The 22,323-nt window shown below is 41.7% G+C and overlaps 1 protein-coding gene across 1 annotated transcript in view; it reads left to right on the top strand.

Moving 5' to 3' along the window:
- Positions 1-21,611, top strand: part of LOC139204760 (glutamate receptor ionotropic, kainate 2) — a 202,458-nt gene extending 180,847 nt beyond the window's left edge. The window contains exons 15-16 of the mRNA XM_070834752.1: positions 5,695-5,945; positions 21,447-21,611. Coding sequence (XP_070690853.1) covers positions 5,695-5,945; positions 21,447-21,611 — 416 coding nt within the window. The remainder of the gene's footprint in view (positions 1-5,694; positions 5,946-21,446) is intronic.
- The last annotated feature ends 712 nt before the right edge of the window (positions 21,612-22,323 follow it).

Raw genomic sequence — 22,323 nt, 5'->3', positions numbered from 1 at the left:
GTACTTGGGCCCTGATAGAGCCACAGCACTCAGCGCTCGGCCCCTTGGCAGCTCCCTCAGCTCTGTAATGGAAGGACTTAGTTCACCTTCCAGTCGTTAGTCATAGCTAATGGTGTGTTCACTACAGGAAACCTCCTCTGATAAATTCTGTTGATTCTCAGGACAACATTTAAACGTGTGACAGGCTGGTAAGAACAAAGATGGATCCTGTGTGTGTGTGTCACTCCTCTTTTCTATGGTTTTTGGTTTTGTTTAAAATAACCGTACGTATTTTTGATCCAAGGGATCTTTTTAAAGCATAAAACATGAATGAAAGCAAAACAGTTGAGATGAAAAATATATTCCCTTTTCATCATGGCAAATTCAATCTCTTGCATCCGCCCAAGAGACCCCACTCTGTCTGTCTGCTAACCAGGCAAGGAAATCTCTGCAGACCACAGTCTCAGACTGCCAAATTAAGATTAGTTTTATGTGGTTTGCACTACACTGGATGCTCTGCGGTGGAGAGCAACCAGCCCTAAAGCTGGAGAGCCTTGTTTAAAATGTCCTGGATAAACAGATAGATGGTACTTTATCCCAGAGCACATTATTGTGCAGCAGTTGCAGTAGAAAGCAGGAAAGAGTGCAAACATTCACAAAATAACAAACAATCTAAGAGTGAGAGAGTGTCAGTAGGCTGCAAAGACCAAAATCAAATTAGAGATGCAAGAAGCGTAGCAGGTTAGTTCACGGATATAAATATAACAACTGAACAGTAAGGTGCAGATCCAAAAGTACACTGATAAATGACTGAAAGATGTACGGCCGTAGACTCTGGGCTGTAAATAAGGGCAACGTCAGGGCTTTAACGGTGATTTGACCAGGATGGCACCATTTGTTAATGAGAATAGCTGCAATAGTCCTCCGCCTTTCCTTTTGCCACTCTCCCTGCAGCCTGGAAGCCACCTACAGACATGGTGGACTCGGGGACATCAGCCACGTCTCCTTGAAACGCACTGCTCTTATGATACTCTCTCTCACTCCTTGCCAGGGCTGCTAGCTCATCCGTCTTGTTACCCAGTGATCTCACACTTCCGATGGTGATGGAAGGCGGATACAGCTTTTTATCTCCTTTTCTTCACCTCGTGTGTCGCTCTTCCTCCTCCTCCTCCTCCTCCTCCTCCTCCTCCTCCTCCTCCACAGCTCCTCAGGGCCCTCCCTGGCAAAAATGTTCAGTCGAAGCAGCAATAGACACCCAGACTTGGTTTAACCAGGCGTCTGCATGGTGAAGAACAACAATGAAAATGCTGCACAGCATTGTGGAACTAGCTAACAAAAAAAGAAAACTAAGCTAAAAACAAACTAGAAAATAATAGTAAAAAGACCTGGAACACTGTTTTTGGGTAGCGTGAGTCTTTCCAATATTAAATGCCGGCACTATCATCATTTTGTAGAAGCAGCTCGTGCAGCCACTGTCTCCTGCTCTGCCCTGACTACAGTCTGAGGAGGCTCTGCACTTCTCCTCATCCTTCCTTTCTCTTTGTCTCTCTCCCTGATGACTATCAATCTTCATTTAGCTTCATTAGGCTGCATTAATCAAACAGGGTGCGGGGGGGGGAAGTGTCTGCGCTGCTTGTCAGCAGGCTCCTGTCCTTCCAGCCCGCCGGCTGCTCAGCCTCGCCTCATAAACAAGAAGGGTCTGAAATGCATTTATGTGAGAGAGAGAAGATCTCCAATGCTGAGACCTGCGGCGACTTACCCCCAACTCAACCCACGCCACTTTCACCACCTCCTGAGGCCTGCAGCGATTTACCCCCACCCGCCCCTCAGCACTTTCACCACCTCCCAAGCACACTGTGTGGTGTGTGTGATGGAGAAGGAAAGGATATATAGGACGGAGAGCTCACACAGAATGACGATGGTACAGGGACATCAGATCTCTGGAAGGCAGCGCGCTTACAAAACATTTACCGCCATTTCCAAACATACGCAGTGTATCACTTCTGTTTGTGGGGGGAAGAGGTCTAATGACTGATGACAGAGAGGGAAGAGACAAATTGAAAGAAGGGCTTAAAGACTTATTAAATATAAATAGTTTATTTGATTTAGGCTGCACAAAGAAGGAATATGTGAAAAGACATCACTGCGAAATCACATTTTCATGGCTAGTCACACCATGATCCATAGGAGCATCCCCCCAGGGAAGATAAGACGCTGGTAGTGACGATCTGGGTCACTTTGATCAGACAAGATGGCCTCCCGGGAAAAAAAAGCTGTTAAAATGCTTTAAACTCTGAAAGATCGGTTAACAGAGGTCGTGACAAAATCATATTGGTTGATATTATGAGGATTAGCTGATTAAGTTGGAGGCAGGAAAAGAAAGCATCTGAGAAGTCATCATCCTGATTGAGGTTTCACTAAACTTCCCTTTGAATAGAATTTAACTCGTAGATTTCCTTCATTGTTTTTTTGTGCTAAGTTATTAGATTTGGTGCTGGAAGATGACATAGACGTACATACAGAGCTTCATATGCAATAAGAAAGGTGGCAGTTTATCAATAGTCTGCATGCAGGGCATAAAACCTTGAGTTTTTTCATTTATAATACAAAACCGAGTCATATTATATACATCATATTCATATAATTAATGCATACAAATCAAAGCATAATCATCAAAACATGAAGAATATATTATGAAAAGATCTGTATTTTATTGTTTTCATATTATTTCTATAGAATTTTAAGAATAACTTATTCAGAAATAAGAGATATATAACCAAGAGATTGTGTATAAGATGGAGGCCCCAGAATAGACAAGTGGAAAGAACTAATGGACATGAGAAAATCACCAGTGCAATCCATGGCAACATGATATGTTTTGAAAGGAGACAGGTTAAATTGTCACATAAAGTGCTAAGGGGGAGGGAATGGATGAAATTAATGTGTCCAGATCCATGTAAATGGGTGGGTGTGTATTCATCCCCATGTTTGGACATGTTTGGTTGTGCTTCACTGTATAAAAGGACCCTTTCTCTGAATACTGCAGACATCACTATGTGGAGGGAGGTTTTTTTGGTAGCCTGGCAATGACCAATTCACAAATGCAAATGAGTTTGTAACCTCTCAGTGGACACACGTCCAACCAGTCAGAGCGACCAAACGTGACGTAGCACTGAGGGTAAATTAAACATTTGTTGGAGGTACGACAAGCACATCTTCCTTATCAACAAAAGCTTCAAGTGCAGTTGTTTGTTCTTTTAGAGAAAATATCCCGTCCAGTTTGTTTGATACCGACACGACTGCAAACTCTGGAACCAGAGAAAATAAGGAGGGATGGACATAAATGTGTTGAATAAATCAATAACTGCTGAGGTTTCTTGCACTTGACAGATCATGTGACACTGTTGTGACCACTAGATGAAGATATCCCATCAGGCCTGGGGTGTTTGTAGAGCCTCGTAACACCATCTGCTTCTCCGTTTGAAAATGTTGGAGTATCTGATGGTGTGCAGTATATTTTACAACTCCAATATAAAATCCATTTACAAAGGGACGCTGATGCTCTATTTTCAACTCAGTAGGTCTGGAGGCTTCAGATTGTTTTCAACCATTTTATGCTCAAGTGAACGTGGATTACGACACTTGCCAACAATGTGCCTGGAACAGTGCAGCACGGGTCTTGACTGCGTGACACAGATCTCATGTTCATCCAGCTTGTGATATCATAGCAGAGGTCTTTCCGTTTGTTTTGATCAGGCAGAGCTGGCCCAGTTTCAAGACCTGCCTGTTTCTTTGCAGCAGCGAGTGATTTATCTGACACGCATTGGCTTGTTGTTTCACTCCGGAGCTGAAGGGAAGGTATCTACGGTAGATGGCGATGAATAACTAGGACCCGTTCACAATCACCATCGCCATGGTGATAGATGCTTTTGAAACATGCTGGCCGGCTTGCTCTGAAATAAAGAGGCTGATACCAGAAGCCCTTGGGCAGAGATGAAGGACAGAGGAGATGTTAAAGAGTGTGAACACGGCCTTGTGACAGCAGCTACGTCGCCACAAAGCTGAGGGCTGCAGCTCAAAGCTCCCCTCCAGTGGGGAGCGCAGCTGATCGTGCACAGCGTAGGGCCTTTTGGGTCCACTACATAATACTGCTGCTAAATCTACGCTCTGCATACTAACTACTAATCACAGGGATCACTGTTACGCCGGAGCGAGCCGATTGATAGTGTTTTCCAATCTAAACATGTTTCGCCCCCTGTGCTCCAGGGAGAGTTCATTCTAAGTGTTTACGATAATAGGTGTTATTAGTTTTTTAAATAATTCAAGCTGCATTAACATCCTGATTATGGTGTATAGACTATACCACAGGGAGTTTTGGGGAGTGGCAGTCTGGCAGGATTCAGTTTTTGTTTTTTTTACAGGGCTTCACTGTTCAGGCTTAATCAGAGATTGTGACGCATGACTGCTTTTTATCAGTAGAGCAGGGGAGGGAGGGCTTTACCTGAGTGGAGAGAGGGAGGTAAAGGAGGTACAAGGGCTGTTGGGAAAACAGAGGAGAGCAGGGATTCATTGAACACTCCACGGAGTGAACATTTCAAGGCTTGCTTTGGGGACGTTCACTTTTTAAACCACGGTAACAGCCCACACTGAAGGCATTAGCACAGATTAACCATGACAACCGGTTTTAATTAGGCAGCTATACAGGTAGGACGAGTAGAACTAAGCCCCCCGGTGCTGTATTTTTGATTTAGTTTAGTGTATTTGGATGTATTAATATCAACATTTACACTGAAACACACTGAGAAGTAGACTGGAATGTGCTGACTGCTCACTGAAATATAAGGATTCATAATTTTAATGGAAACAACAAAAACTAAAGGCACACAGAGCCCCAACCGAAAAGTAGGACAGGAGAGGCTTTAAAACAACAGCATGAAATGAATAAAGCAGCAAACACTGATACATCCTAATAGGAAGATAGGAATTAAAACAAATATGTGCATATTTCTGTGTTGCCCTCTCCGAAAACACCTCTTTTTTTACATTACATAAGTCAAGTCAAGATGCAAAGCAGAATTAAAATAAAGAATTATAACTAAATATGAGGCGGTGTCTCTTCAGTCTGATGCTGGCAGGGCTCATTGCATCGCTAGAATTTCTTTAAGGTGGTTCCTCAGCTTTACATGAACTATCTCTTAATATTGCTGTACACCAACTTTACAGATGCAGGCTACAATGATATCCTACTTAGACACACAGTAGATAAACTGATTCATAGGTAATCTGTTGATGCAACATGACCCAGAGGTTTCTACTGTACAGAGAGCCATTGCCCATCTGGTCATGAGAACGAGGGTTTGCTTGGATAAATTACCTCATAAGTAGGAAAACTACTTCTTAAAATGTAATTATATCTATATCTGATGATTTACAATATTATGAATGTTGTCTTTTACTACAATCTCTGTTTAGAACATAGATTTACTGCAAGAAATCAGCAAAAACACCAATTGGTGCATTGGGTAAGAAAGAAAAAGTGTTTTTCTCTACACCCTAATTGTTCCTTTTGCTTTGTGTGCGCTCGTTTGGAGACAATACTCAAAGTCAATATTCAATCAAGGTGTGAATCTGTATCCTCCGCTCTTTGCTAAGATGGAGGCACTGACTCAGTCGTAGTGGCTGCCCACGCTAACCTGCTGTATTTTGGTCCTTCAGGCTCTCCGTACAGAGATAAGATCACTATTGCCATCCTGCAGCTTCAAGAGGAAGGGAAGCTGCACATGATGAAGGAGAAATGGTGGCGAGGAAACGGCTGTCCGGAGGAGGAGAGTAAGGAGGCCAGTGCCCTCGGGGTGCAGAACATCGGAGGGATCTTCATCGTCCTGGCTGCTGGACTTGTCCTCTCCGTGTTTGTGGCCGTGGGAGAGTTCCTCTACAAGTCCAAACAGAACGCACAACTTGAAAAGGTAAGAAATACCTCTGACGTTCAGCTCTGTTTTGTTATTTAAACAAAGATAGCAGCATTTCTTACCATTACCACATGTGCCATGAAAGGCTGTCTCATGGCAAAGACAAATAAATCTATAAATGCTAACAAAATGAAACAAAATATATGCTAAATATATTCATTTTTTTATCATTTCTAACACATAATTTAAAGAAATCATCTGTTTGCCGGAAACTCACACTATAATGACAGTGCTATATCATATGCAGTAAGATAAGGGTTGGTTTCTTTGCATTTATTCACTTAGGCCCAATGGCGACAACGAGATAAGAAACGTGAGGAATTCTGCTGTCACCATGGATCCAAGCTAGACTTTAACCACCATCTCAAATGACCTCAAGAAAAACTTCAGAAACTTTTTTTCTATTGTAATCTAACATGATCTAAAACATCCCAAAACTACCTGTTTTGTTTGGTTTTTTTTTTTTTTTTTTGGTTTCTTTCTTTCTTTTCTTTATCTGACACTCCCGAGGGAATGGGAACACTAGGAGCAGTTTAGTGACATGTCTGGAGTTGTGAGAGTAAAACACAGCTGCATCACAGGCACATGTCTTGCGAAGGTTTGCTCTGCTGCATGACGCCACGTCTTCAACGGCCACCTTTACTAACACACCTCCCCACTTCTGCTGTCCATCCTCACGCTGCGAACTGCCATCCCGCTTATACTGTAGCTCCTCTGCCTATTCACATCTCCGGCGTTTAGCCCACACATTGCCTGTCGAGGTCAGTGCAGTAACACAACACGAGACTGTGAGTTCCCTTGCAAAACGTCACAACACTGAATAGTTGTTGATGAAATGGCCTGCACCATCAGAGGGATACTTAGGGCAAGTGTAAATACATAAGACATTAATGAAATAGTAAAGATTCAGCAGAAATTAAACCACCAGTGTTTGCTATCTGCCCAATCCTCTCATAAATGTTCACTTTCACTTTGTCCTCTTCGAAATCTGGGACCATTTACTAACTTACTTCAGGACACCATATAAATTATTATTAAAACTGATATTATCTTAATGCAGCTGCCAAACATATATAAACTGCTTTATTAATTTTAACCCTGGTCTACTTTAGGATCGATGCAGCTATAACTGTAAAATAAAGCACTATATTACTTAATATGTCCTGTGTAATAAATAACTCTGTATATAACATAGGATGTATTATATATGTAACATTATAAAGTTATCTATATTTATTTCAGAACGTTTTGGGTGATGTTTTTAGTCACTAAAATGTTTTGATACTGAGAAATACTTAATTTCATTTTTTGTAATAATGGAGATACGTTCTGCAAACTGAAATAATATCTGAACTTTCAATTTTGACTCATGAACATGCATAATAAACACAGGTTGTATATATTATGTAGAATGTTTCATTGCTGTACGTACTGCACCATGAAACAACCACCTCAGATCTCTGCTATTAAAGAATTAGAAAATGGTGTTTCCTCGAGGTTCAATACGTAAAACCATTAATGAAAGCTGTTTTTTTTTTTTTTTTGCTTTATATTTAAGAAAAAAAAACAAACTCACATCAAAATTTCAGTTGCTATAGAGATCTCAATTGAGATCAAGCCTACCAATTTCATTTCAAGAGGATTCCCCTGCTGACATCAAAGTGCAAACCTCTCATACCCTTATATACCCTACATACCCTTATAGCTGTGGAGTTGAAAGGGTATGCAATTGATGCCACCATTTGCGAGATCTCCACATTCACAGTAGGCGTACAAGCATGTTGTGTGGTGGACTGTCCACATAGATTAAGAATTAATTCAGAGAAGAGGCTGAAAAAAAAATCAATTCAAGGCATAACATCAACAAACAAAACATATTTCTGAGTGGAATAAGTCAAACAACTAGAACATCTTCACACGGCTGCCCACCGACAACCACAGTATCACCTAGAGTCCTCGTGACCTTCATCTTGTCCTCATCTTCTTCTGCCTTATCGTCAGAGGCGTTGTACTCCCGGCAGTGAGGCTGAAATATATGGTGCTGGAAGGGAACATCATGTACCCCTCACAGCCTTATTGCCCGGGATACATTGCATGTTTACAGGATCCTGCATAGCATACTCCATGTAAATAAGGCTGGCAGGGGTAAATTAGGGGATTCCTCTCTTCCCACTTGCCAGAAGTAATATACCCCGAGCAATGCGGCTGCCAGGGTACATTATATGATACTCGGAGTAGTTTCGGCCGCACTTTGTGTTTGCTGAATCCACAAAATATACTCCTAAGAGTTCCAGGGGTACTGAGCTATAATAATACTACAGTAGATGGAGTTCTTATTGTCCGGGGTACATTACATGCATGCATGGGTCTCTGGCAGTATGGATGGTGGGGGGCACATCAAATAGTGCTCCAGGGGTACATTTTGTACCACTGGCAGCCATATTGCCCGGGGGACATTATGGATTAACGTGGTAGAGTGGAATGTGAGGTTTCTCTGCTTTATTGTCAGAAGTAAACGTGTACGCTGGATCCACATGGTACAGTTGAATGTTAGGTTGCTCTGCCTTATTGTCAAAGGTGATATACCCTTAGTGACACATTGTAAGGTGCTTTAGGGGTATGTTCGGCAGCCTTATTGCCTGGGGTACATTACATGTGGGATCTCTGCGGTGCCCATGATTCACAAAACACCAGAGAAAGTTTCATAGGTTTACTGCTATCGGTATTTCCTCAGGTTGGTGCAGGCAATTGTGTTAGCACCAGTGTTCCAGCTCAAAATGTATTGATAAATGGAGCGCTCTTTACCCTCAGATATACATTTGAGTTACCCATCAAGTAATCACCTAATTCATTAGAATTCAGTGTGCTTCTTTCCAGAAAATTCAAGTTAATACACTTTAAAGTCAGATGATATATTCACGGCGTGTTTCTTGAGCCCAGATATAAGGTTTGTATATCTAACAATGTAATGAGTGGGTAGGCCAGTTTATAATGGAGTATATTCAGCCAGATAAGACAAGCACAATGTGAGTCTAAGCTCCACAACAGCACTGCTCCACCAAATCATTAATCTCTAAACAAGGTTATTCATCTTTTCAGAACAAGCTAAACAAAGACAGACATGATGAATAAACCCAACAGGCACCTCACAGGCAAAAAAACTGATAGTCTGGATTCTTCTTCACAAACTCAAGGTTTTTATTTTCAAAATTCACAACATACCACCTGACTTTCAGCCTTGTATTGACAAAGAATTGCTTGTATTGTTGTTTTGTGCACAGATGCCACTGCTGTCACATGTTATGCACTCACTCTGCTATTACATACCTAACTGACACACTGTCACTCGTTTGCTTGGGATTGCGCACACCACCACCCCCCCATTTCTCATTTAGGTAACATACGGTAGCATCACTGGACTAGACTAAAACAGAGTTTGCCTATTGGTCTCCAGGTTCTTCTGGTGGTCCATGCATCCTCTCACAGAGTCAGTACCTACAGGTAGTATGATGCTCTACACCTGACGGCTAAATTCCATCGGGTGCAGCTATGTCGTGTTCTGGCAGCAACATGGTCGACGAAGCCGATTATTGGCCTCTCTTGCCAATGCTTGTAATTCCACCATAAGCGTAGCATTTCCATATCATCCTTGAAGTGGCCCTCTGCTCGGCTAAAAATATGCCCCTGGTCTATTTTTTGCAGACGAGCCAGGCAGAAAGTCTCTCTCAGTAACAGCATAGAGAACCCTGTCAATTTTCAAAATAAAGCACCCTGGGCAGACTCCCGATCATATATCACTACATTAATATTATTTTATAATCAGTGGCACCAGGCCAGACGTTTTTTTAACGCCGCGGACGACAATCATAACATAATATAATTAATTACACTGAATAATTGAAAAGGACAAAATAGGAACGCACATGTTAGAAACATGGAAATCAAAGGAAAAATGACCAAATCGACAAAATCTGAGCGACTACCACCTAATCAGCCAGGCACAACGCTCCACTTTTGAAATGCTCTCTGTGGGGAACAAAGCGACGTGAAGGATGGAGCAAAACTGGACCACAGCCAGAGCGAGACACAGACGTGCCCGGTGGAGTTTCGCTGTTAGGCTCTCAGTGTTGAACCCACACGAGGAGCCCAGCTTGAAGACAGGATTATTTGGCTGTCAGTCATTACTAAGCAAGCACAATAAGACTGGTATTGTTTGTTACAGTCACTGAAATCCTCATTTTGGAGGGCTCTCTTGCCTTCAAATTTCTAATTAGGTTTCCTTTGTCTGTCTCTGAGTAGAGACAGCTGGAGGTGACCATTATAGACTGGGCAGTTAAACAAAAGTTCAGTGATCGGCGATTTATTTACTTCACATAATATGTTTCCGTCTGGTTTTTTATTTTTCTTTGTTTCTTTGTTTCCTGACTCATAAATTAAGAACCACTGACCAAATCATTTGTACAAATATATGACTAGAAATAAGGTTGATAATGACCAAATCTGCAAAACACCTTCTTTTCTCAGCAAAATATTATTTTCTACAATATCTGCACATGGCGTTGGTGTGGTTAACATAGTGGTTATGGCACATTTACCGTAGTTAAGGTATGAGTAAGGATCAAAACAGGTTGAGAAGAGATCATGATTGTAGCTTTGCAGTAGCTGTTGGACTGTGACAGGACAATATTACCTGCTTTGGCACTAGACATAAATAATCCACAGCAGAATGGCTCAATATGAACGTAATTCCAAGGATATTGGGGTGCATTTTAAAATTTCAACTGGTGCCCGATCAATATGAGTATCCCAAATCAAAAGCTACGTTAGCCACTTTTAGCAACTACATTATAACGGCAGCTGAGAAGTTACTGTTTCCATGTCGGCCATATAAAAGTTCAGCAAATGCTCAGAAGTAAACGCCTCTCATGTTTGTGTTGGCAGTGGTTTTATCTGTACGGTATCACCTGTACTGGTGTAGGAACTATAGAAAGGTACAATCAAGAATATTGATTATTAAAGTGAATGTTAAAAGTCACCTCTCGCCCAAAGCTGGGATTGGCTCCAGCCCCCCTGTGACCCTGAGGGACGAGCGGTATAGATGATGGATTGTTTCTTAAAGATCACACACATAAACCACACATCTATTTAGCAGAAGGGGAATTATCATATAGCAATCATATCATCATCAGAATATTATAGAATATACAATAATAGAATATGCAAAGACAGAATTGTATTTCAGCTTTAGTAGTGTTCCCTACAGCTCTGGTCAGGTTGGGGCCTTAATAATAATAATAATAATGGCAGCCGATGACTCAGACCGGCTGATATGAGATATTAATAAAGGCCAATATTTGAAAACCAATATATTGGTCTAATCTTAACCACAGCTTGATTTATTTAGTCCAAATACTGATTTAAAAAATCCACTTTAATGTGTGTTCCACAGTTCTGTGCTAATTAGCATCAGACTAATCTGTTAAAGTGAACCGCCTATTTTGTTTCGATGTAAAAATCAATCATATATTTTGTTTCATTGCTCCAGGCCACCTACTTTTACAATTTGGGGTTGTTTTCTCACCATGATGCTGAAAGTGTCAAGTTGAAAAATGTGGTGCTAAGCATCTCTTTGTTGTGTTTCACATGCTTGACAGTGCACACCCGGCAATTTGCATTTTATAATTACTTCTGTTCTGTAACATTAGAAAGGAGCAAAAATAGCAGCTAGTCATTTATACAATGGGATGAGCCACACACCCACACACACAATAGAGTGTTAATAGTGTTTTTAAAGGTTAAATAACCATGTTAACGCTATAAATATGTGTTTTTGAGACTACTGCATTTACTAAACAGATTGTAATACCACAGGAGGGAGAGAGCATTGTCAGAAGAAAATATACACTTGTTAAAAATTTTAATAAAAGAATTAATAAACATTTGATAACTTTACTGTAGAGCTCTGTAGGCTTGTCATTTTGATTCATCTACCCAGACTATGAGGCTTCTTTTCTTCATCGTCTTTGTCTTTGGGTGTGTTTACATTCTTCCGGTACATCCCATCATCACCGCTACACGGCAACATATTCATTTTAAAGGAGCTCTCCACTGCAGTTTGGGAAATATCTTTGTTTGCCTTCAGATCCACAGGCGGATAAGAGGATAGATGAGTTTCATTCCTGTGCGTCCCACCACAGAGGGGTTACTTTTATTCTATTCTATTTAGCCGAGCTTGGTTACAAAGATTGGAAGCTAGCTCCCGTCAAATAAATCTACTTTCCAACAATGTCAAAGCTGTCTGAAGCACCGGCCGTCTGGGCAGGATTCCAGGTGTAGGTGGGTAAAAAAGTATTTGCCGTGATCCTCAGTAACTCGGCAAATGATAGGAGATGGGTCTTAAATAGACAAAGATATTCTGCAGAACTCAGACTTTGTGCTCAGGTGTGTCATGTGTCGCTCTCACTGTGGTAGACACACTGAGAGCTTAAAGAGAGTTCAAACATGAACACAGGAGTTCAAACTCCCAAGGAGGGAAGGAAACGTTTTGCTCAATTTGCAATCAAGGTGAAAGAATCCTTCCTAACATCATCAGCACAGCCAGGCTCAGGAGACACTTCAGTCCAGCCTCTCCTCTCCTCTCCTCTCCTCTCCGGGCCAGCCCTCGAGATGAGTCCCATTAGCAGGCGATTACATCCAAGCTGATCTCACAGAAACGTCTGAAATGACTCGGACCTCTTCGCACCAGATTACATGGTGGTGGCACATTATGACATGCTGGCGTCGTGGAAACGGTTACATGTGATGTGACCACCGGTGAAACAATGTGAAACAGTCGCATTTTGCTGAGACTGATCCAACAAAACTGCTTCAGAAGGTTTAGTGACAGTGTTTCCGTGTTGTGCCACCATCATGTGATTAATAAATGTTGAGAGGTCGTCGGCGTTTCATGTATTTCTATGAGATCTCATAGAAATTGTTAAACTGACTAAATCTTAATGGTTAATTCAGATTTTGTGCCTCAATGATAACTGTACGATGACGATGCCGCCCTCCAAATCCTGGCTTTATTTATTGGTTGTTATCTAAATGCAGGACTAGTTTGGGGTTACTCTGCTTCCCCAACACTCCTGCTTCTACACCCACAAAGTCTCATGTGTTACTTGTGAAGGTTTATCAGCATCATACTTGGATTTGTACATTTTTTCTCCTCTGACGTTTCCTCCTGCTAGCCTTGGTGTGAGTTAGTAAACATGTCATGGACCTCTATCTTCTCAGCTGACTGTGGGTAAGAAGGCAAACAAAAGAGCTTCTCTAAATGTCAATGTGAGCTTTCCTGTTGTGTGTGTAGTCTAATGTGCAGTAAGTTCCCGCTGTTCCTTTTAAAAGTTTTCAAAGTAACTATCTGAGTTTCTGAAAGATGGTCTCACTAACCTCTGCTAATTCTTACTTCAAAGAAGGACTTTGCCCACAGACGAGGCAAAGGAACCACTGTGTTAGATATTCCCCCCATAGAGGATGTCAGTGTGTGTTCAAATATGCTTCAAAACATTATTCTTGCTAATTTAACCAAAGTTAAATCTTTCAGAAAACTAATTTTGGACTTCACAATTTTCCACTGAATCACATGCCTCATAGACTTTCAATGGAGCATTTATTTGTCATCTTCATGCTAGCCTGTCAGATTTCCATGATTACCATGGTTGTCCCCTTCCTCCCTCTCCTCCGCCTCCTGGTCCTTTCTCTCCTCTCCTGTCCCTCCCTCCCTCCCTCCCTCCCTCAGCTCCTCCTCCGCTTCCTTCTCCCACTCCTCCTCCTCCCGCTCCTCCTCCTCCTGCTGCTTTTTCCTCTCTTCCTGCCTGCTGATGAGGCTGCTGCAGACTAACCTGACTCTCGGGGTGCAGGGACCACCAGCTGTGTGTGAGGAACCCATCTCATCAACCCAGCACACACACACACACACACACACACACATGCGCCTGCATGCATATGGATGCACGCATACATGCACACATAGAGACGTCTGCTCAGAGGGAAAGTCTAATGATTCAGGTGGCTGGCCTCAGTTCCATGGTTGGATTTGTTGAGTTTTTTCAAATTTAAAACATATTTTTGAGGAAGAGCTGCTTTCGAGGCAGATCCAAATTTAGTGGTGTAGCTAATCTCACTGGGTGGAGTCGAATAACAGACCATTGGGGCTGCCTCATTGCAAAGGATCCTCCATCGGAGACTAAGAAACGCAGCCTCCTTTTGTCCTATCTGAGCATCAGTCGCCAGACAAGTATGTCAGTATTGGAGGATTCCACAAAACTCTGGCTTATGTTCAATGACAACATGTTTTTTTCCAACCAATGTGAACATTTTTTTAAATGCACAAGGCAGCTACAGTGTGGTTAGTATCAGAGACAGATTCTAGCTACTGTTAAAAGATGGCAGTGAGTTACAGGCCTGTGACACACTTACACACTTAGAACTGACAGGCCACTTCCTGTATATTGGAACTGGTACAGAACTGTCCAATGTGGACATAATTGCTTGGATAGTGGGATGTATTACGTCTGATACATGTATAGACTTATTTAGAGTTAGCCTGGTATGTCATGTAACAGTTGCCATCACCAGCTCACACGAGGAGTTAAACATTGTTAGCCAATCAGTGACAACGTCTGTGAGATTAATTCTGCAGTGTTTGACTTAATGAGTCGATGAGAGCAGGCTGAACACACAGTGGTAGATTTGGGGCGTAGGTGCAGGGTAGGCTTAGCACAAACGGGACACATCTCAAGGCTGCATCCAGTGCAGCATTTGTCCCCGTGTGAAAAGACAAAACCCCTGCAGAAGATAAGATGAGATGAGTTTTCAGATTTATCCACTACAACTGTGAAACACACCCTCTTACTAATGCTTTTAGTGTTCATACATTAAAAATCTGCCATTCCAGGTGCTTTTTTCTTCTGTTTTTGATTCGAGTGGAAAGAAAAATCTCTCTTGTGCATGAATTTCATTCATTTTAATCAATTCTGAAACTATTCACAGGTTCATTGTACGTGTGTGTGTGAATAACAGAACACACATACAGGATTGTTTATTTTTTTCCTGACATTTCTGGACCAAAGTAATGGACTTGAGGGCAAAGACCTTTAAATGTGCACGTGGTTTAAATCCCTCAAGCTTTTTTAATTTGTTGGATTCTTCCTCAGACTCATTAAAACAAAATATGCATGCAGGTGAGCATGCACACGTAGAAATTAACATGGAGGACAACATTGAGATAACTCAAGTTCATTCACTGAGCAAAATGCAGAGAGCACTGCACCAAATGTGGATGACAGCTCAGAGGAGCCCACAGATTAGGCAAACCCTCAAAGCAGCTAATCATTTACTGCCCACCAGGGGCCAGAGATGCAGAGTAAACTGAGGATTACAGCGCAGCCGTGCCCCATCCCATCTGCATCACAGCTTCACATCTGTTCCTCCTCCATTCAAGCTAAACTGATCCCATTAGTTCACTCTCACAGGTGAGGGACCTTTATATGTTTCATTGCAGAGAAAGCTGAATAATAGACCAACGCTGTTCTTTTTAAGTTGAGTCTATTCCACATTGATAGTTACTTGTTAAACATGTGTGCAGTAAATCATCTTTGTCTGATTACTTTTGGATTACTCCATACAGAGTGAGATTAAAACAATGATATACTCCTGGAAATCTTGAGAAACACTTTTCTAAACCATGATTCATTGAACGATCAGGCCTGTGTAAATAATCCCATGGACTAAATGCACCTTTTTTCCTTTTGATGTCTGCTCTCAGCATTAGATTTATGACCTTTCCATTCTCCTCAAAGCGGACAGGCCCTTCCCCTCGGCTTTCTCACGGTGCCGTGCGGCGGTACAGCTGTGGCTAGATTGTTGAGTGTCATAAAAACTCTGTAATCCAATGACCCTAAGCAGCAGCCATCAATCCAACATGCCACCAGCAGGCAGCCATGATGGCAATGTGTCCCCTGAGTGCTAGCAGAGTGGGCCCAGTGTTCCTCAAAGCCTGGAGCTATAAGGCTCTTAGTGGTGAAAACACCACCTCGCCATTTAATTTTACAGGGTGGAAAAATCAATTGCTATGAAAAGCCTGTTTCAGAGAGGCTTTGACAATCAGCAGGTACACTGTGAGGAATATGTGTGAAAAGATTCATTTATTTGTAGACATTTCATGTGTTTGCTGCAGATGCAACACAGAACAGTATTAGCACTATACAGTAGACGGTGGTTTGACAGGATGCATGTTATTGTAGAACTGCCAACTTACAGCAGCCAAATGTGGCATTTCAGATCAAAATTAACATCAACAAAGTTTTGTGAAACCTAAATGTGATGATAATTCTGCCTCCTGAACGAGTCAACAGTATGATAGCTTGACTATAAGTTAGTTTTAGTCTATTCTGTCTAATTCTTTTCCCAAGATGATCGAGATAATAAAATCTGGATTCTTCGTCACTCCTGCTTGGTGTGGGCTGTGATGACGAGCATCATGTTAGCGCTCTGTCGTTCTCTCTCTCTCTCTCTCTCTCTCTCTCTCAGCGCCGCTCGACACTCGAGAACATTGCAGCTGAATTTCAAAACACTGCTTTGCTTTTCAAGAGTCAACAACCTGTTGACAAGACACACCTGATTCATTTGGCTGGTCTGGTTTGAGTTATTGTGAATGCACCAGTAAACCCAGTCCATGAATTATGAAAACGGTTGCTAAATGTGTAGGCATGTCAAAATTTAATTTAAATATGTGATCTATGCCAACTTGTTCTTGTGCATACTTTAAGATAAGATCTTCCTTTATTAGTCCCACGACGGGGAAATCATAATCATAATCATTTCCAGTCTCTGGTGCAACAGTCCTGTCTGGCAACACTGCCAATAATTCTTTTATACAAATCAAAAGACATTTGTGGCACTATTACTCTTAAAAGCTCCACTAAATGAGTCATAAGAACAATGGATCAAATGGCCATGAAAGGTGTTGCATCCACCGATGATCCCACAGAAGTTTATCACAAAGAATTATTACTGTATTATTCTGCAGCTGCTTATTTTGATTTTCTTCACCCACATCAACCTGTTTTCTGGTGAGACAGCTGGTGGAGACCAGACAAGAGTGAATATTGGGCATCATAACATGTTGTTGCTTTTTCTCTTTAACACATTTACAAAACAACTTCATAAGGTCATCAAACTAAGTGTAAATGCTGCATTTTCAACCACTTCTGCACCCTGAAGTAGCCACAAAGGTCCATTAATTCAGCTTTAAGTGAACAAATCAAATGGTGGTACCATACTGATCCTTTACTTCACTGCTCTGAATCAACATCCTCATCATCTCTGTTGTGATTTGCAATACAGTTCAACTAGATTCTGCAAATTCTAAAAACAAAATTTGGATCCAACATCCTTTTTCCTTTACGGGAGGGTTCAAATTGACTGATAGGTACAAAAGGCTTTGGATTTGGTCCAGTAGATCGTCTTAGCCGGCAGCCACAGATGGACTACATTGGCTGTAATGTAATCCTTTGGGGCAACCCTGCTCATCAAATTACATCCACTACAAGGGCTTCTTTTTCCCACCGACAGGCTCACATTATTATTTGAAGTGTCTGACAACATTGTTATTGAATGATCCACACAGAGATCGACCTGTAAAATCATTTTTGGTTAACCAGAAGCAGCCAAAAACTACCAGGCCTCAGCAGGTTCGTTTGTTTGTGTTGGATCTCACTGAAACAACAACACAGGACCAATTTCAAAACTTTTTGTAGCCTAGCAGTCATTTCAAACACAGAATATATAAAACTTTGGCCCAGGTTTAATCTCAGACTCTTTATTCTCAGATTAGTGGATAGTTTTACTCATTATTGCCTCCTCCTCTGTGCAGTGACTGTTTTACTTTGATACATGCATTTGTAAGTGATTCTTTTAAAATTTCCACATATTATAAGACTTCCTGATTTTGTAGATGGTGAAGAAAAATGTTTTTTTGCGATTTTGAATTACGTTACAGTTTTAGCAAGCTTGAAATCAGAACGTACAGCAAGTAAACTTTGTATCTGGAGCTTAAAGTACTGTAAAGATACAACAGGAGCTTTGTGAGGTTATTCAGCAAACCTTAAAAAAAAACAAGCATCATGATTTTTATCAGCAAAATGACTGCAGGTGGTGACTGCAGTCATTCGCACTCAGCTAATTACTGTTTCTAGACAGTTTCATGTGAGATCCTGGTTTAAACTGCAGCACAAAAGGAACCAATCAAGAGGCGTCACACTTGTTTTTTGGACTAACTGTATTAATGTTGTATAGATTTTCCGATGTTAAAATGCTGTAATGTTTCCTCTGAATCAATATTACAAAAAAATTGTCCATTTTCAGCAACATTTCCGGCGTTGCTTTACCCATGAATGGCACAATGAGTGCTGTCAGAGGAAGATTAATAGTAAAAATAGGGCTGGCCTTTAGGTAAGTGCCTGAATTAGCCTTTTAGTGATTAATACACACACCAGAAGACCTCACACACCAGTCACATTCACTGTGTCTCCTTCCCACTTGCATGTGAATATAATGAGGATAAGTATACACTGGGCCACAGTGCTGATGACTGCTTTCAAATACAACTAAACACTTTGTTTGTCACAATAAACTGCTTTGAGCAGGGAGAACATACACACACACACACACACACACACACACACACACACACAGAAGGGCTTTCTCTTGTAACGTCTCCAGGAGCAGAAGTGTTCAATTCCCAGCTGCTGGTGTTGTTTCACACAGTATTTGCAGATGCCACAGTGGCTTATGAGGAAATATGAGAGAATGTGAAAGAGCAGCAGTTTAATTGGGCATGCAGTGACATGGAATTCCAGTCTGATAAGATACAATGTGCATCAATAAGTGATGATGCTCTATGGGTCTGGAAAAGCCAGCATGCTCGCTGTGTTGTGTTTACGCACATGTGGAGATGTCTGTCGGGTTTCTGTTTGTGTTTGTGCACAGATTTTGTTCTGCACAGTCCTGTGTGCCTGAGATTCAGCTGGTGTCTGTGTTTGTGGTAGACTGATTCACATAAACGTCCACTCTGAAACACTCACTGTTCCTTCTATCGATCGCTAACTCTTCATTAATCTGCTTAACTCACAACTATTTCCTCTGACTGTCAGATATGCACTAACCACAAAGAAATAGACGTAAGAGCTTTTAATCAAAATCATTTTGCTGCTGGAACCTTAATTGTATATACCTTACATTCTCTAAAAACCATCTGCATTGCATCACACACTGGGGGCTGCTGTGGGCTATAATAGGTTACTAGCAGGGTTTTTCATGGGAGGCAAGCAGTCAGGCTTTGCTGCTCCACTGTTCCTCTGCACAGCGCAATGAAGTTGTTTACATTGATGACGCGTTGGAGGTGTGCTTGGTGCAAGACACAGTATATCGCCCGGAGCACTTTTCAGCTCATTACATCTGGGCTAATGGAAAAATCCTATAGGTTACATTCCACATGCTCAGCCCATATTATTTCATTAAAAACTATTTAAAAAGGGGGACAACATTTAAACAAAAATGCCTCCTCTGAGGATTCATCTGTGTAGTTGTGTTTTTATTTCCCAGCCTTCTAAAGCACAGCGGTGAGAGATAAACTATTCCAGTAATCCGGCTCCAGTAGTCAATTACTCATTCATCATGTAAGTGAGAATGTTGTTACGCTGACAGCTGTTGGTTGTGATTCACTCCCTCCATGAACAGGCTGAACAGCCTGATGCTGCAAATATGAGCAGGGTGTCAGCTGATTTACAACCTGAAAAGAGCAAGTCCAGTACTAACATTCAGCGGCTATGCATCAAGTAGTGTGCTCTTTATGTAGGACTGTGGGTGTCCGAGGTGGACTTAGCTCATCTGACTTTGGAGGGACTGCAGGAGGGTAGTTCTTACATTATGACGTACTGACAGAGGCATGCATCTGGACCATCAGTATTAATCAGCTACCAGGGATTCTCCCAGAGCTCCCTGTAGCCAGTCCAAGCCACACTTATTTATTTATTCAGGAACCAGATTAGCAGAGACTGTTCAGGAGATGGTTATTTGCATCCGCAGCCAGTAAAACATTTTGAAAATGAACATGTTTATGTTTTGTTGAGAGAATCGAGGCTTAACTGTCTGCACATCGTAGCTATAGCATCTTTTTTTTTTTTTTTTTTTTAGGGTCAGGTTTCCTTTAATGGGTCGCACAGTATGTGGATACATTTAATCATTCAATTATGCATGAATCTTTCCATTAATTACATATTCATGTAATTCACATTCACTCAGGCTCTATATAGTGAAAATGTTTGCCGTGGTGTCCAGATGTTCAGCTACAGGATGATAATCTTGGTGTGTGGATGAAGCTGCACTACTTGATATTTAAATGAAAATCTGTTAAAAATACAGCTGTCTGATCAAGTTAAGTTGGGAAGTGGGGCTGGAACACACACAAGTGTCGTATATTACTGAAAATTTGTCTGCAAGGACATTTCTCCTGAGACTTCTCACTGGTAAAATGTAATATAGTCAATGCAGGATCCTGAATAGTACTCACCAACCAGTTCACCAAGCAGCTATATTTACTGGAATCCCAAAGGTTCTCCTGAATTGCAGCAAAACAGCAAGCCATTTAGAGAAATGTGCATTTAACAACTTTCGACATGAAACCGAGGTAGTGGGATTGTACATATGATCCCATGGGAGATTCATCTGATGCTGAAATTTTTCAATTCTTTGCTGGGAAGATTTATTTTTGTAAAACTGAGCTCCCAAGAAGAACAACAGCATCAGTTGTTTCAGCAAACGCCCCAAATTGACATGTTTATGTTCAAGAGTCACGCCCCCTCTAGTAGCTGTGGTAATTATGTTGTTTTCTTTATTTTAATTTTAAGCATGACCGAGATCGTTGTAAAGTAATCATTTTAACCGAAGCCTAAACCTAAGCAAACCCAAGACATAGTGTCGTCACATCGTCTGCATAATATCGTAATATCGTATAATACATTCATATTTACATTATTCTGTTTGCCAGTAAAGTTTGACAGTATGCAAGTGTGGATCTTTGAAATGCAGAACATCTCGCAAAGCATCACATACAGTTTGCATAAAAAGCCCTGCATGAGCACCAACAGCCACAAGCTCACACACTGATGTATTCTGACACTATGTTGAGTAATTCCATGCTTTTACACTTTACACTCTACTACACAGCCTATGGACCTGCACCTCCCTCCACCCTACTTCTCACCATCCACCATCCGCTGCATTCCCAGCCTGCTATTTCACCATTTTCCCCTGTGGCAGCCCCGAGCGTAGTTGGAGGGTGGGGGGAGGGCTGCCCACAGGGAGAACAGGCTTGTTCTCTTGCCCATAACATTTGGACAGGGGAAGCGTTCTGAAACCCATTCTGTTCTCCTCTTTCTGTTTTTGTTTCTGCAGAGGTCCTTCTGCAGCGCCATGGTGGACGAGCTGCGGGTTTCACTCAAGTGCCAGCGCCGGCTCAAACACAAGCCCCAGCCCCCCGTCATGGTGAAAACGGAGGAGGTCATCAACATGCACACCTTCAACGACCGCAGACTGCCAGGGAAAGAGACCATGGCCTAAAATGGGAATCTCAATCAGTTTTTCACCCTCTCTCCTGCAGTGGGGAGGTGTGCAGAGACACTGGGGAAAAGGGTGGGGGTAAATGGTAAAGGGGGGATAATGGGGTTGTAATGGTTGACAGTTCGAACGCAGAGTAGGGGTGCTTGGGAGTATACTGACAAAATGTCATTCTTGTTTCTTTATAAATAGCTAGGGATAAGAGATTCAACAATATTTCCTGTGGAAATAACTTGAACCTGGGTGAAATTTCAGCGAGTTACCTCATTACTCTTACCACTTTGGCAAGGCAGCGAACTACAGGTGCCAGGATCTTCAAAAACCCAGGAGTCGAGAAAAGAGAGAGTCTGGAAAACAAATTCAAAGTGACGGAGGCGGTCCCGTCCCAGGAAGAAATAAAAAAAAAAAAAAATGGACCTATCATCTCTAGCTGCTGCTCAGTCAGTCTTTCACCGCACAGCTCAACAGAGGCTGGACGAGCAGCACCGAGAGCATCTCAAAGATCGAAACACACGGATGCTGACTGGGGGGAATGGGGAGAAAAGTTTGTGAGTAATTGTTTATTTTCAAAAGTTGTGAATAGAATGAACTGCATGGGCTGTTGACTAAATTAAACTCAAAGCCCTGCAGATGCCGGAGAGCTTAGCGGCTCCCAAAATGTATAGAGAGGCATTGCTTAGTCACATATGATATTGATCGACATCAAAAATGGGTA

Source organism: Pempheris klunzingeri, chromosome 8 (genome assembly GCF_042242105.1).
Source record: "Pempheris klunzingeri isolate RE-2024b chromosome 8, fPemKlu1.hap1, whole genome shotgun sequence".
Taxonomy (NCBI): Eukaryota; Metazoa; Chordata; class Actinopteri; order Acropomatiformes; family Pempheridae; genus Pempheris; species Pempheris klunzingeri.
The sequence above is the reverse complement of the archived record's forward strand: the minus strand, read 5'-3'. Positions and strand labels throughout refer to the sequence as shown.